The 15,017-nt window shown below is 38.3% G+C and overlaps 1 protein-coding gene across 1 annotated transcript in view; it reads right to left on the bottom strand.

Annotated features, from left to right (window-relative positions):
* MEIS2 (Meis homeobox 2) overlaps positions 1–15,017 on the bottom strand; it is a 171,972-nt gene that overhangs the window by 116,033 nt on the left and 40,922 nt on the right. The window contains 2 exon segments of the mRNA XM_066321436.1: positions 2,980–3,125; positions 13,115–13,216. Coding sequence (XP_066177533.1) covers positions 2,980–3,125; positions 13,115–13,216 — 248 coding nt within the window.

The raw sequence follows: 15,017 nt of genomic DNA, 5'->3' as shown, positions 1-15,017 counted from the left end.
CATTCAATTTTTAAAATTGGCTGCCTTAAGAGTTTGCAAACTGATTGAATAAAGGAAAAAAACCAGCATTTTATTTTAAATCATAAGTAAATACAATTAGTCAGATCTGAGTTACTCTCTTGGAATTTGACAATCTAAAGGACTTCTACATTTAATCCATGCCATAAGAGGTGGACTGCCACTGCCTCTCCTTCCAGGGAAATCAGAGGTTAATGATTTTTGTCATATTGAGACTAACAGCTAACAATTGCTACAGTTGGCCTTTAGTATTTTATTTGTCCTTTTGAGGTATTCAGAATAGGTGACAATGGCTTGCAGTTGAGAACATATGTAGAGAGACCCCTGTGGCTTATGGAAAAGTTGCTCCATGCTGGTTGGGTGTTTGAAAAAAAAAAAAATACAACCAGAGCTCTTTTATGTTCCTCTCCTTAATGAATGCATGAATGTCAAAATGTACCAATGGCCCATTCAGGGGGCAAAGCCTAAGCAGCTCCTTCTTTAAGAACACATCCTGAGATGTAAAATACATTTGCTTAACAAATTAAAATAATGAGATAATTCAATTAGTTTCTTTAAAAAAAAGAGAGAGAGAGAGAAAGAAAAAAGGGTACATCAGGGGATTATTGTAATACAAGAACAGGTCATACAGCACAAAAGAGGAACAAACCAATTTGAAATAAGGTTAGAGTAGTAATGAAGGAATGTACATTGAATCATGGACTGCCATTGTAAAGATATTTACTTGAAACAATAAAATTGTACATCACACATTCCCCCGTTCTGGCTCAGCCAGAGTTACATTTTGAATGAACAAGCTAATTTGAGAAAAAGTGTGAGATCTTTAAAAGAAAGGAGTTTTCTTTCTTTCCTGCATGTGTTTATAGCAAGAACCTTTCTGAATTTACATTGCACTGGTCAGGGGTCTCCATTATCAGTTTGCAGGTCTGAGAATTACAGCGCAGTAAATCTTTCAACACCTGCAAACTCATTAAAGCCTGGACGGTAAAAGGTTTGGGGCTTTCTTGCGTTCATTTAATCTGATTTTTGTGAGGCCATCCTCACCAGTGATGGCAAACTTCCTTAATTCATGCAGGATGGAGAGGGTCAGGAGAGAGAGGATAGAAACAAGGAAAAGGGATTTCAAAAAGCCAGAAGGACTTTCCTCAAGAGAAGCAAGAGGCAGTTGACTGTTTAATAAGCAACTGTCAAATACTTTCAAGGAGCACATAAGAAAGAAAGGCAGGAAGGAAAAAAAACTAGATATCACAAATTTTGTAAGAGGAAATGGAGTTAACATGAAGATGTCTACAAACCAAACCAGTTTATTTGTGGCCCTGCTTTTTGCTGTCTGCCTGTACTGCTCATCTAAAGATACCCTACAGCTAAACGAAAAACCCTCCACTCACACTCACTCGACTTTCAAATTAAAAACATTTTACAGGTTAGTAAATCTCCAGCTGAGGTGATGTAGCAAAGAACAGCTGTGAAGTAATTTTGATAATGATGAGAATAATAAGCACATGGCAAGGTTCAGGGCTTTGCTGTTGCAGCTTCAGTGCTCCTGAATAGATAAAAGTGATTAAATACTCCTGATTATCCCTGACCAATATGTAATGGATTTACAGCCCTTTCAATTAGTCAGTATTTGCTTAGGACTCATTATTTTGTCTTTGGTTAAGTAATCAGCCCAGAGACTCATGTTCTGTCTAATTCCTCTGAGCCAAGTGGGTACAGGGCACCTGACCTTTGAAATGGCCATAGCTGAGAGGCAGGAATAACCACTACTCCAGCACAGACACTGGCTATTCCAGCTAATCCTGACCCCACAGGCCAGATCAATGCACCTTAGTTTTCTACTAATGTCCTTACATCAAAATGATGGTTTAGGAATGTGAATCTACCGCTCCCCCCTTTAGCTGTGCTGCTGGCAGAGCAGTTCGATAGTCTCTATCATAAATAAATCGGGTCCCGGAATCATTACACTGTAACCAACAGCAGGAAATTTATAAACCCATGGAAATTTATAAAACTTTGGTAGAAGAAGAAATAGTTAATAACAGTTAGCATTTCAGGCCTTATCAAGTGAGAAACAATGTCAACGTGTGAGAAAAAAGAAAATTAATTGATAATTTTACCAGTTTCCATAATATCCCACATAAAGTAAGCTAGGTTTACTAGGTTTTCTGTGGAACCATGTTTTGATGCCTAAGTGAAGTTAAATAGTCAACAGAATACCAACACAAACCAATAGCAAGCAGACAAATAAAAGCCCAAGGAAAGCACTACTAATTCATGTATTTAATCTCTCTCCTCCCAAATGTGAATATGGCTGAGTTTTAACATTAACGAACTTGAAGAGAAGCAAAAAAGGTGCAATTCTCTCTGTTACACAACTGAAAAATTAGGGAATCTGTAAGCCTTCTTTATTTCCTCACAAAAAAGTAACAATGACAAGGTTGCAAGCTGCTGCTTTGACTTCTTTAACATCCACAGCGTATGTCGGCATACGCACATAGACCACGGCTCTCTCTTTCACCACGTACATATGAAGTTTGTGTAAACAGAGACCAGCAATAAAGAATCCAGAAGGCAGAGCTTTATATGTGCTAAAGCAAGAATCCCCCTTTTGCTGTCCGTAGGAAGATTGTGAATAGTTCAAAGCCAAAAATGGTTACTTCATATATAGGTGGTGTTCCATGCTAAGGTGTTGTACTCTCTTTTTCTCTCTATAGGATGTGCTTATATATAGATATACACACATATATATAGATAGATAAATAGATAGATAGATTTCTTTGAGATTTGTCATGATTCCAAGACCCAAGAAAAAAAAATCAAATTAAAAAAAAAAAAAAAGACAACAAAGCCTGAGACCTAATAATGGTCAAAAATTATGGGGACAATTGATTTCTAATGATGATGACTAAAGCTCATTAGGCACATGAATAGAAATTTAATTTGGTTTTGGGCACCACTTACTGTGAGATGCTGGAAAAGCCACGCTCTCATGATATTTGTTGCTACTTTGGGGAAAATGCCTCTTTTCTTCTGACGCTTTTTGTCCTTGTCTGGGTCATCATCATCTCCTGTTCCAGGTGAGGCTACACTGTTGTCTAAACCGTCACCTACAACAAAGAGAAAAAACAAGAGGGAGGAGATGTTTAATGAACCAAATACAGAAGCCAAAAAATATCATTAATTGCCAAGGCACTACCACAGTTTGGGGATTTTTATTTGTTAGATCAGGCACATACCGTTTCTCATTATATAAGAATGCTGATACAAATATGTAAAAATTAGAAAACCGTGTCTCTCCAAATACTAATTTTGTGTTTCACACATGCGTATATCATTAATTCAATTATAATTGTGTGCTTGACATAGTGCAGTAGCTCTTTTTCAATTATGGGATTCAATGTGGGAAAACCTGCCACAAGAAAACCCATTTACAGTAAATGCATCCGTACAGCCATTCTGAATATGTACGTATAAGTAATCAAGTTAAATGTTCTGTAGTCTATATATTCGGGGCCCTCTGCAGAGGTGGCAGTAACCATGTCACCGTTCAGTGCACATAACACACTGTCAGATGAGCCCCTCCCCATAACCATCACCTCCCAGCACACATGCACACGCACTCACAAACACGTACACCTAGTGTGACCCTGCATACAGCATTTGCATGACATGAAAACTTCTACATCTCTGCATCAGTGATTATTATCATTAAAAAAAAAAGATGCACATCAAGGTAGAGCTCTCACTTAATCAGAACTTTCCATCAACATCCTTCTCTTCTGTGCTTTTCCCTGGCATTAATTGTGCATTAGCAAAAATCATTTACTTTTAACAGTCATAGTTATTTTTTCTTGCCCTCCAGCAAAAATGCCTTGAAAGCCTGCCTGGAGGGCATCTAAATTATGTATCTGAAAAACTCTTCTGGCAAGGCATTGCAGGACCCCTACTTTCTTAAAATTCATACGAGCACGTCTTCCTGTTTTTGGGAAGGCATCAATCAAGAGCAGCAATATATGCCATATTCCTACATTAATATTTGAACTAATAACTTTAAAAAAAGGAAAGAAACAAGATCCGACTTGTGGCATAATCAAATGCAAAATAAATGAAGAATACTGGGACAGCACTGAGACTTTATAGATTGCTGTGTTTTCCTTACACATCATTAGCCCGGAGCCACACGAAAGAGGAAAACAGAGAAGTGGAGAGTTTATGCTCCCTGCTGGTGTTTAAGAAGCCGAGGTCCTGGAAGGACATCTGGGAATTGTGCTGAGACGGTGGTTTTTGTAATTTAAGAATAGACATTCATTAGCAGCAAATGCCATAAATCCCATGCTAAGTAAAAACCTTGTCCAAGAAAGCCTAAAACAATAAACTCTGTGCTCAATGTAGCCTGAGCTAGACGCTCCATAGCTTCCTGAGGAATGCTATAGATTCACGAGCTAATTCCTATAGCCTCGTCTACATCTGTAGTGCTACTAAACGAAATACATTGCTGCTACATACAGTCCATTTGCTTCAAAACTTGCATTTCAGCTCCATCTTCCCTCCCATGCCAGATCACCCTTCTTGTACTGTGTCCCCTCTGAAAAACCTACCCTTTTGGACTGGAGAGACAGAAAAAGCCACAGCAAAGAGCTGGCAGATTAATTTTATTGACATTTCCATTTTCACTGCAATGTGATACCCTCCATCACATGGAAGAGATGACCCTCACTATTTACAGACTGACAGGCCACTTCATTACAACCACCCTGCCCCAAGGCAGAGCAGCTCCTTTCCATCTGCCCAAACACCAGAGCAAGACCCTGAAGTCGCTGCTCTCTTTCTCATGCCTTTTCTTTTTTTTTCTATTAATGATAGAGAAAGGAGAGTCAAAGAGATTATGGAAGCTCTAAACACTGTAAGCAACTGTTTGCTTTAGCAATAAATTGGTTATTTAGAAAGCACTCCTTTCTGCTGCTTTCTTCCCCCCCATATATTCCACCCTTCCCCTCTCTCACAGACACGTGTGCGCGCGCACACACACGCACACACACTTTCCACTATGCCAAGGAACTGCTGCAAGGCAAATTCTCACAAACACTAATGGCTTCTGACTGCTCCTTGGCAACCCCAGCATTTTAACCTGGGTGGATATGCTCTCCAAAATACAGACACTGGAGCTATCTCATCAGCTGTTCATGTGACACAGATGGAGAGTGGCTATTAGGAGCCAGGCAATGGGCCTTGGGGATCTGAGGTGCTGTACTGTAGCCTCAGGCAATTTTGAAAAGCAGTACCCGGAGAAGGGGGGAAAAAATCCCTACTGAAAGTGCAAGTTTGAAGTCAGTCAGTCTGTTTGTCTATCTGTCGTGCGGATAAAGATATCTTTGTCTCTTTATGTAAAAGTAATGTGTGTATGCACAGGATGTGTGGAGCTGTAAAACTTCTGCTCTGCACCATCTTTTCAAACCACAGAAACACCAGTTCACTCACTGTATGGACAAATTCCTGTCTGTCTGCATATACTCTCCTATTTGTGAGCATCCTCAGCAGGAGTCTCCCTCATGCTATATCAGTGTTTGGACTTTTTGATGAGGTTATTAATAGCCTGGTTTTAAAAAGCTAATATCAGCCTAAGAAAGAAAAGTTCAGCTAAAGCTCTCCTTGCCTTCCCATCCTAATCAGCAGTTGAAATCATAAGAGTCAGTGCTTCCCTAATCTGTTCCATAATCTCATGAAAGCAAATTCAAATATTGTAACTCCAAATGATATCAGAAAAAAAATACTGCAAGATTTGTTCCTCCTGGTGTACAACAGGCTGTTCATCTATATTGTCATATCTTTAATAAGACTAGAACTGCTCATATTAGTGGATGCAGTTTCTAGTGAGAAGAAATCATAGAAAAAGCCCTTAAATGTCTTTTCCAAGATGGAATTATTTACTTCTGGTCCTAGTTTTCTTCATCCAAATAAATGTTAGTTATATTAAATGAAGAAAAATAAATTGTCAAAAGCAAAATAAAATAAACAGATATGAAAGTCACTTTATGGCAGACTGGATTAACTATATTTCTCACTGCTGTATGAAGGAGTCAAAATTTAAATAATTAAATCATCATTACAAGAGATTCTGCTTACATGAACTATTCATATCCTGGTTTAGATGGTAATTCATAAGAAGAGTAGAGTCAAATCCCAAATTCTATGGAAATGGCAATTATACAAGCATAGTTATCCCAATTTTCTAGAGAAGAAATAAAGGTTTAGATTTTGGTCCACTGTCTCTCTTTTTCACACAGAACCAAAAAAAATTAAGGGTGATTTTCCTCTGCTTTCCAGACTGTTCACTCATTTATTCTTGTGCAAAGAGTACACATGATTGCAAAACCCTACCGGTGTTGTAGGACAGTGGAGAATTCTTAAGTGGCACTCTCTTTCTGGAGGTGTCAATGACCACACGGGATTCGAGCCAGTAGAGAATTGGGTGTTTTACCCAGCTTATTTAAGATTATAGCAGTGTTATGTAATAGTCTCAATAACCCCTGTAAAAGATGGAGAGAGTTTACAAGAATCCCTGCAAAGGCACCTACCTAGGGTTCCTTAAAGACCTTCTCTTCTTGGGGAAGACTTTGTGGAGGACACTGAAGATGCAAATCTTTACGCAGCAGGAAGTTGGGCTTCCACACTGGCTCTGTGTTCAGGCACTCATACTATGTGCTGAGGATTTCCTTCCACAACATAAATTCCTTTGCATTGAAATCAAAGGAGACTACCTCTTATTTAAAAAATATCAAATAAGTAGTTATAGCACAGTTTCCATTGCACCATAATTCCAACTTGCTGCAAACTGACTGCTTTGGACAGATAAGCTTACAAAGCCCAGCATTGACATAGCCAAGGACTCTCTGAGAAACAGAGACCAGTCCTATATAAAGCCTGTCCAATCTTATTGTATTAACGAATTTTTCTTTGTTAGTCTTCCACACCATCAGCATTATCTCAACTCTTAGTCTTTGTTTGTGTTCTTCACAGAGTAAAACCCAGCAACAGAGGAAGCGAGTTTAGAAGTTGCTCATCTTGTCTTTTTACCACTTGTGAACAGGATGAATAACAAATTCCCAATCTATCAAAATGATAGCTGAAAAGGATGACCCAATCAGGCCAAAGCACAGAAGCCTGGTAACAGTCCAGATTCAAGTTCTAGAAATAGTTTCTGTTACCATCATAGCAAGAAGAGCAGTTAAAAAAAAAGTGATTTCTGGAAAAGTACATTTCAGAACCCAGTATTTGAGTTTCTTCACCATCAGAGGTCCCTTACAGCTTTAAGGTTTGTCACACTAAAGGAAAAGAGAGAACAGCAGGAGTATCTAAACTCGGGGGAAGACAAGACACTTCACCATTTTTCTAAAAATAGTGGATGCAATACAAAGAGCAAGTTAAAAGATTCTGAAAAGGAAAGCTGCAGTGCACTAAGCTGATCTTAAGTTAGCTACTCTAGTCTTCCAGTCTAATATTTTGATGGAGTGAAATATGTAGATACAAACCCAAAACAAAGAGGAAAGTCTCCATGGAGCCTATATTCACAATTTCCAATTATTTGTTTGCACTTAAAATGTGTCCATCTAGATACATAAATATTGTAAACCATTATTATTAAGGACATTCAGCTCAGTAATACAATCCATATCACCACCAGACAAAAATCTTAAAAATCTGGTTAATTGTCACTGCCAAAAAGCTGGGGAGAGAAGTGTCTGAAGATGTTTTTGAAGATAAGATAGTCTGTACCAAAGGGAAGACTAACAGAGAGGGAAGGTCAGCTCCAGAATCAAAGACCCTTCAGGAGAATCCTTATCTTCATTCCATCCTGTTAAAATTATCAGGCTTTTAGGCTTACAGCTCCAGTAGATCGCAGATCTTTGAATGAAGTCCTGCCTATGGATTGTTTTTGTTTCTCTTTCTGTTAATGATCCCTGTTCAAGGAAGTTGACTTAAGTCGCCTCACACTACAGGAGCCATACTTATCTCCTGCATTTCTTGCTCAGGGAAACTAAGTTAAGATAGGTTATGACTGGCAAATATGGGACTTTGAAAATCACAAACAGTTCAGCTGGGCAGCCCAGCTTAGAGTTATGGCATCACTGGCAGTGCTCTGCCGGTACCTGTGCTGGTTTTGCTAAATTACTTTATTCCAGGAGGAAAGAAGCCATCAGAAGCTGTTCAGGGGCCTTACAGGCACACTGAGCCTGTGCCGACCTGCATGATCATCTCTTCCTGGAGTGGAGTGTCCTCAAGTGAGCTGCTGTGATCAGAGCACTGCGTTCTCTGCCCTGGTGTCTCTGAGACACCAGACACATTTCTCATGGTTCTCTGTTTTATGTTTCAGTGAGCATCTTGGACAGAAAGAAAGGTTGGACACTGGTGCACTAGAGAGAACAGGAAAACTTGAGGCATACACCACTACCATTTCTCTTCCTACAGAAGATGTTACTCTTTTGCTTTTCTAGAAGAAAGAAGGAGACAAAGACCTGGCCTTCTCTCCTGCTGTTCTTTTGGAGGATCTTTTGCTTTCCAGAATAAAACCCAGCAATTCCACTGGGCTGATAATGTAAAGATGACATGTATATATTTCACACAAGGCATTAATAATTATTGCAAATTCAAATAGGAAGAAAACTTAAGATGCTATCAGACCCCAGATACAAAGCTATTCAACGTAATCTAATTACAACTTAGCATAGTTTGTCATTCAGGAGCAAGTCCCTATTGCCATCTGGCAGTATGTGCTAAAGGCTTAAAGACTGGCATGGCATCTTGTATATAAAGTTTATTTACAAGAGACAGAATGAAAACTGTTTCTTTTCTGTTTCTGGACAGACACCTCTCTAGAGTCTCTAATATATCTTATTTGCAAAAAGGAATTAAAAATGTTTTATTATTTATTCAAAGTAGGAATGACATTTCAGCTCTTATTATAGACATGCATGCTATAAAATCAGTGATCTAAGTATTTCAAAATTATTTTCAGAACTGTTAAGTTTCACATTTCCCCTTTAATTATTTTTCTGTCGAAAAATAAGGAAAAAGCCTGTCTTTCTTTGTGTCCTTAATTGTCTGTGTTTAGAGCTCTTGATTATTTGTAAAGTGAATTGAGAAATCTTAGAAATTCTGTCAAAAGCCAAAAATGTATTTTTCTAGCTTTTATAAGCGAAAACTAATAAACTCCAGTTTAAATGTTAAGCTCTTTTATACAGGCAGGAGGTTCACAGTTCGTTCATTGCAATCCAACATTTTTTCACATCAGGTGAAAAAAGTGTTCCAATGCAGACAAGGGGAACAACAGTAAAGCAACCTGCTAATTACTGATCTCTCTTACGTTCCTGCTGTGCTAAACTGTCCGGACATGTTGAAGTGAAATTTTTCTGCGATTTTCAAGTGACTAGTTCATGGCCCACTGCCGTGGAGTGCAGGAGAAGGGATGAAATGCTTTAGTTTACATGCAACATTTACTAACTGTGTGGGTTTTCCGACATTAAAGAGGGGGACAGTGACCCATGCCACCTTTTTCACACTCAAAAGAGCACTGAAAAAACAGTCTTCATAGGCTTACCTCAGGCTTCCCTGGCCCTTAACACCCTCCCCCCAGGGTAAGAGCAGAAAGAGAAAAAAGAAGGGATTTTATGCTCCTTTCTCTTCAACTTTTCAGGCGGTATAAGCAGCATTTAGCAAATTCAGCCTCCAAATGGCTCCAAATGCTCTGAGCTGCAGGGGCTCATCCTTTGTTAGCCTCCCTCTATTTACACAGGATTTACGCAGGCTCTCCACTGAAGAGACCACATGTTTCTGACAGAAAGCACTTCCATTCACACTGCATCAGGCAACAGGATTGTAACCACTGCAGCTTCACGCTGACCTGAGATTAGGGATTTCAGCAACATTGAGATGGTAACAATCTGCTAACTAACGAAAATTATCCATGGAGAACTCTGCTGCATACTCCGGTTAAAACTACCATGGCCAGATAGATTAGGTTACTTAAAGGGACAATTAAGAACTAGCTACTGTCAAGAATATGCATGTCCATCTACAAATAACATAGACACAGAGAAAAATATCAGCAGGGGGAAAAACAAATTAAAAAAAAAAATTAGACTGCAGCTTGGATTAAAACAATTTCACCCACTGGTTGAAGACATAAAGTGTAAAAACAGACAGATGGACACATATGTAAATGTGGCTGCATTTGTTTCTCTGGAACTGGCAAGTTAGTAATAACAGTATAGTTTAATAATTTATTTTCCATGGTATTTTCACACTGGTTAACTGGGCAGTGGCAACGCTTATGCAGAACTTCGGGAGCAGAATAATTCCTTCTATCTAATTGCTTCTGGGGCAAGCAAACTGAACTAAGCGACCTCTCTTGTTCTTCCTACAAGAACACAGTACTGGAACCCAATATCAGCCTGGGGATTTTTAAAATTTGGTAATTTTTAAAAAAATCAATTTGGCCACTCAGGATTTCTGCACTGAGATTTTTTTTTCTCTTCCCCAGATACAGTATTGTGTCAGGCTTTTTCAAAATGGATTACACATACACAAGCACAACAAACATTGCTGGTTGGAGCTTGTGATTTTTTTGCTCAGTAGCTTTTCATGGGGCAAAAGAAAATTGGATGGGAGCACAGGGCCAGAAAGGACCACACAGATCCAGTTTTTGATGAGTTTTATTTTGACATTTTATTTTGGCAAATTATTTTGCTTCTGCAGCGAAGGACAAAATAATTCACTTCCATAATAGTAGCTCCTACATGTATCTGATAACCACTTAAAAAGTACTAGGTATATTCTAAAGTTCTCCATAGTAAATCATAATAAAGCTCTTCTGGGCACTCAATGATTCATTTTTAGTGATCTCTCAAATGCCCTTACCCACAGTTAACACTCAGATTTTATTAAGGAAGAAAGCAGGGACAAATGTCCACTTAAGTCCCAGCTCTCAAATTCAACTCTGCTTGCGCTGCAGTACCTAAAGCTAAAGCTTTTCTAATGTTCTATTCACCTCCCCTGTGTGGCATTTCTGCTAACACAGAGTTCACAATCTTTCAGCCCCAAACACAGAAGGCTGCTATCTTCAAGACATCCGAGGAATGTGCCAGATACTATCATCTCCCCTGCAATACAAAGAATCAGAAAGAGGCAGAGACCAAAAGGAGACCGTGCTGATCAGGTTACTAAAGTCCAGAAAGTCTTTCCCAGAATGCTAAATGTTAATCTTTGAACCAGAAAATGTTATAATTAAGATCCTTGTAGTTGGAGGAAATGCTAGCTGTAGAAGTCAAAGGTACAGCCATTTGAAGTTGTACTTTTTTGCACATTTATCCTAATCTCACACCCCTCATGCTGGCACAACTCCCATCGAGCACTTTGTTCTATTCAAGCAAAATTATCATTAATGTCAGTGGCAGTTTTGCCTGAGTAAGAAGTGTAAGACCAGATCCACGTCTTGTTCACAGAGAATTGCAAGCACTGCACAATTCCAGAGGAGATACACTCATTAAAACATGTGGTTTATGCTGATTTATAATGCTCTTCTATTCAAAAGTGAAACTCACATTGTACCTCACCAGGAAAGTGTTCAATAGACTTTTTTCTACAAGAAACTTCAATTCCCACCCTCCTCACCTCAGTACAAGTTGGTAAGTGTACTCCCACTTTGTGGTATCTAGGGTGAAGGAAAGCATTATTAAAATAGGTTTAAGTATTCTGTATGCTTCAGTAATTACTTTGCGGTGTGAATGTAAATAGCTGTTATTCTGTTTAAATTTTTCATCCTACTAAACACTGTCACACGTAGTGCCCTTGTGCTGCAGTTTTAGTGGCATTCTTTTTAAATCTTTTTTTAATATATTTTTAGAGAAGTATTTTTGGCATTCTCATAGTAATTCTGTTAAGAATACCAGCTGCAGACTGGCTACAGCTGAGGCAACAATAACAAGTCATTAAAGAAATCAAGAGACAAAAAAAAATATTTTTCTTTTGCTGAAAGCACATCTCCTTTAATAGACTATTCCTTTTTCAGTTCTGGGATAATGTTTTTTGTTTTCTCAATCAACTGTATAAAAGTAAGTATATATTAAAGAGCTATATTTTGTTCAAAGTAGCTTTTTTAATTTGTTATCCTGTTACTTTTGTCATTAGAATAATATCAAATGTGGGCAAAATAGCAAAGTTCAATTAAAAGTCTACCTGCAGTTGAAGTAATTAAGTTCAATTGTACCTCATCAGTATTTAACCTTTACTATTTTGCAGTTGTTTATATATAGCAGAATGTGAGAACTTAAAAGTAGATGATGACTAACATCCCGCACCATTCTTCTTCATTAAATCATTAATGTAGTTTCTTTAAGAGTAAAAATGACTGGGTTTTTTAAGGAAAATAGCAATCAAAGCATATGAATTTTCCTTACAGCTGTTAAAAGTAGTTATGAACTGTGAGATATTTTAATGTCTTGCAGTTCCCCATAGACCCTATGCCATTTGACACAACTGCTTGTTCAGGAGACAGCCCCTAAGGTGATGCCCACTAATACAGCAAGAGTCCATGTACTGTCCACATTAGAAATCTCTTTTTCCAGGGCTGTTTAGTTGTTAAGAAAGCACTAGTTGAAATATTGGATAAAGGTACACATGGATAAGATTATTTCATCGTTAAAAAACCAAAAATGTTAGGGCTAGAAATGTAATAGACAATTATTCCTGAGAGACACTAAGTTAAAAGCTGTAATTACTGAAAAGGACACTTGTTAGGCCACAAGTCCAAAAGGCACATTAGTCTATTTTAAAATGTATTAAAGAAAAAATGGAGGATGGCTAAATGCTTAAAAAGAAAAAAGATGTTTTAGCAGAAAAGTCTCAAAATGAACCATAAAAACTTTGTCTGGTGATAAAATGTACACAAATGTGTGTGCTACATAAAACAAATAAAAGTACTGTATTGATATGCATTCACGAACACTTGAACAGCATAAGAAGAGTTGCTTGCTGTGAATGCATAGTTCAGAAAAAAATTAAAAAGTAGAAAACAACTCCAAGCTTGGCAAGTCTTACATACCATACGAGCTCCAACACCTATGCACAGTAGGGTGGATTAACCCGCTGGGTGCTGCGGACATATATATGCACCTCCTCCTAAAGTGTTCATTTGGCTGGCAGTCTGGAAAACGCCAGAATGTGAAGGGTTACGTGGGAACACTGACAGTCGGCTCTCGTAGGTTTAACTTAAAGCCCATACTTTAATTATAGGGTGTTATGCATTTGGAAACACAACTAATACTCTTTTTAAGTAATATGCTACTTGGTGCTCAAAATGAAGGACTTGATGAAGTCTTGCTCCCACTAGTGAATCATTCTCCAGATGACAACTTCGTGCTTTGGACCTGCCTGTATTTATTTTTGGGGGTACCATTTTTCAGAAATCATTTCCTCCGAGAAGCCTCGTAAATGTAAACTGTAAACCGTCTATAACTTATGTGCTGTACATATTGGATGCTTAAAAGTGGTTACTGGAAAAGCCTGAAATGCTTCTTTTCTTTTAAGTTTGGTAGAGAGACAAAAAGAGCAAGCACAAGGGAGCTAAAGCTCCTAGCTAGTCCCTGACAGGTATCTTTATGATATCAGAAAGGCAGACAAGCAATTAATTTTTTTCCATTGTATAATTTTACTGATTTGTTCCAGGATATTATTAAAAAGCAAGCAAAAAAGAAGGAATGGCTATGGTCACCTCTCTCTGCAGCCAAACTGTTCCATAAGATGCTTTGAGCTGCTTTAAGTGATTGAAAGTATTGACATGAACATAATTCTGTAGAAACAGAGAAAAAAGCTTTTGACAAAAGTTTCAATGAAGTGGATATAGAAAATAAGGAAGCATAAGAATAGCAAAACCACTAAGGGTAACAGTACTAAGTTGTTGAAACATTATTTTTTAAAAAGTTCACAGCACAAAACTAAAAAGCACAGACACCTATTCTGACACTTGATGCTTTTGCCTTAAAGTTCACAGCACAAAACTAAAAAGCACAGACACCTATTCTGACACTTGATGCTTTTGCCTTTTTGCTCATAACCCGTAATTTCATTTCAGGTCTTTCACTGTCCCAGAACACATTACAAAACACAAATATGCAGTGCCTACAAAGTCTTCCTAGATCGATTTGTGTCCCTGAGCTCTTTCTAGGTAAGAGCCTCACAAGCTGGGCTCCAGAGAGCTTACATCACCCCACTCCCTCCTTCAAAGGAGTTAGTGTTTCCTACATGTAGGGACCCCAAATGAAAAGCCTGGCAAGTAATGAGACTTCCCTTCCTTCAGGTTCAGATGGGTAAAATGGAGTTTCCCTCTGGACCTAGGTTCACCTAGCCAGTCAGTGAGCTGACCCATCTGCCATAAGATCAAATATAAACCCCACCAATCAAGTAGCAGTCCAGGTTAAATGTGCTGATGCAACAAATTTCCAGGTCTTGATCACACTAGGCAGGGGAGCCATTCTTCTCAGTGATAAAGTCACTGAATGCACTCTTGAGGAGATAAAAAATTAAGAACTGGCTGACTTTGCACCATTTGAGTGAGTTATTCACCACTGACCCAGAACAACAGAATTGTCACGTTCTGACACCAGCTAGGAATGACTGTAGACATGGTCATCTCTGACTCCTTACTGCAAGTCTGTAAGGAGGAAACAGGAATAATTTCTGAGCTGGTTAGTGGCATCAGTCCAGAAATTACAGGGTTTAAATGCATTATGCATTAGAAGAAACTTCACACAGTCCCTCTCTCTCTCTCTCCTTCTCCCCCTCCTCCTAAAAACTTGGTGAAATGATGCCAATGAGAGGGCTTAGTACTAAAAAAAAACCCCACCCCACCAAAAAAATAAAAAAAAAACCCCAAATAGGATCTCAGCAATTAAGATTTGCCTTAAAGACATTAAAGCCCTTGTAATTTTACAGTTAAGATATTTTTA

The sequence above is a fragment of the Sylvia atricapilla genome, chromosome 6 (genome assembly GCF_009819655.1).
Source record: "Sylvia atricapilla isolate bSylAtr1 chromosome 6, bSylAtr1.pri, whole genome shotgun sequence".
NCBI lineage: Eukaryota > Metazoa > Chordata > Aves > Passeriformes > Sylviidae > Sylvia > Sylvia atricapilla.
This window is presented reverse-complemented; position numbering and strand designations above follow the sequence as displayed.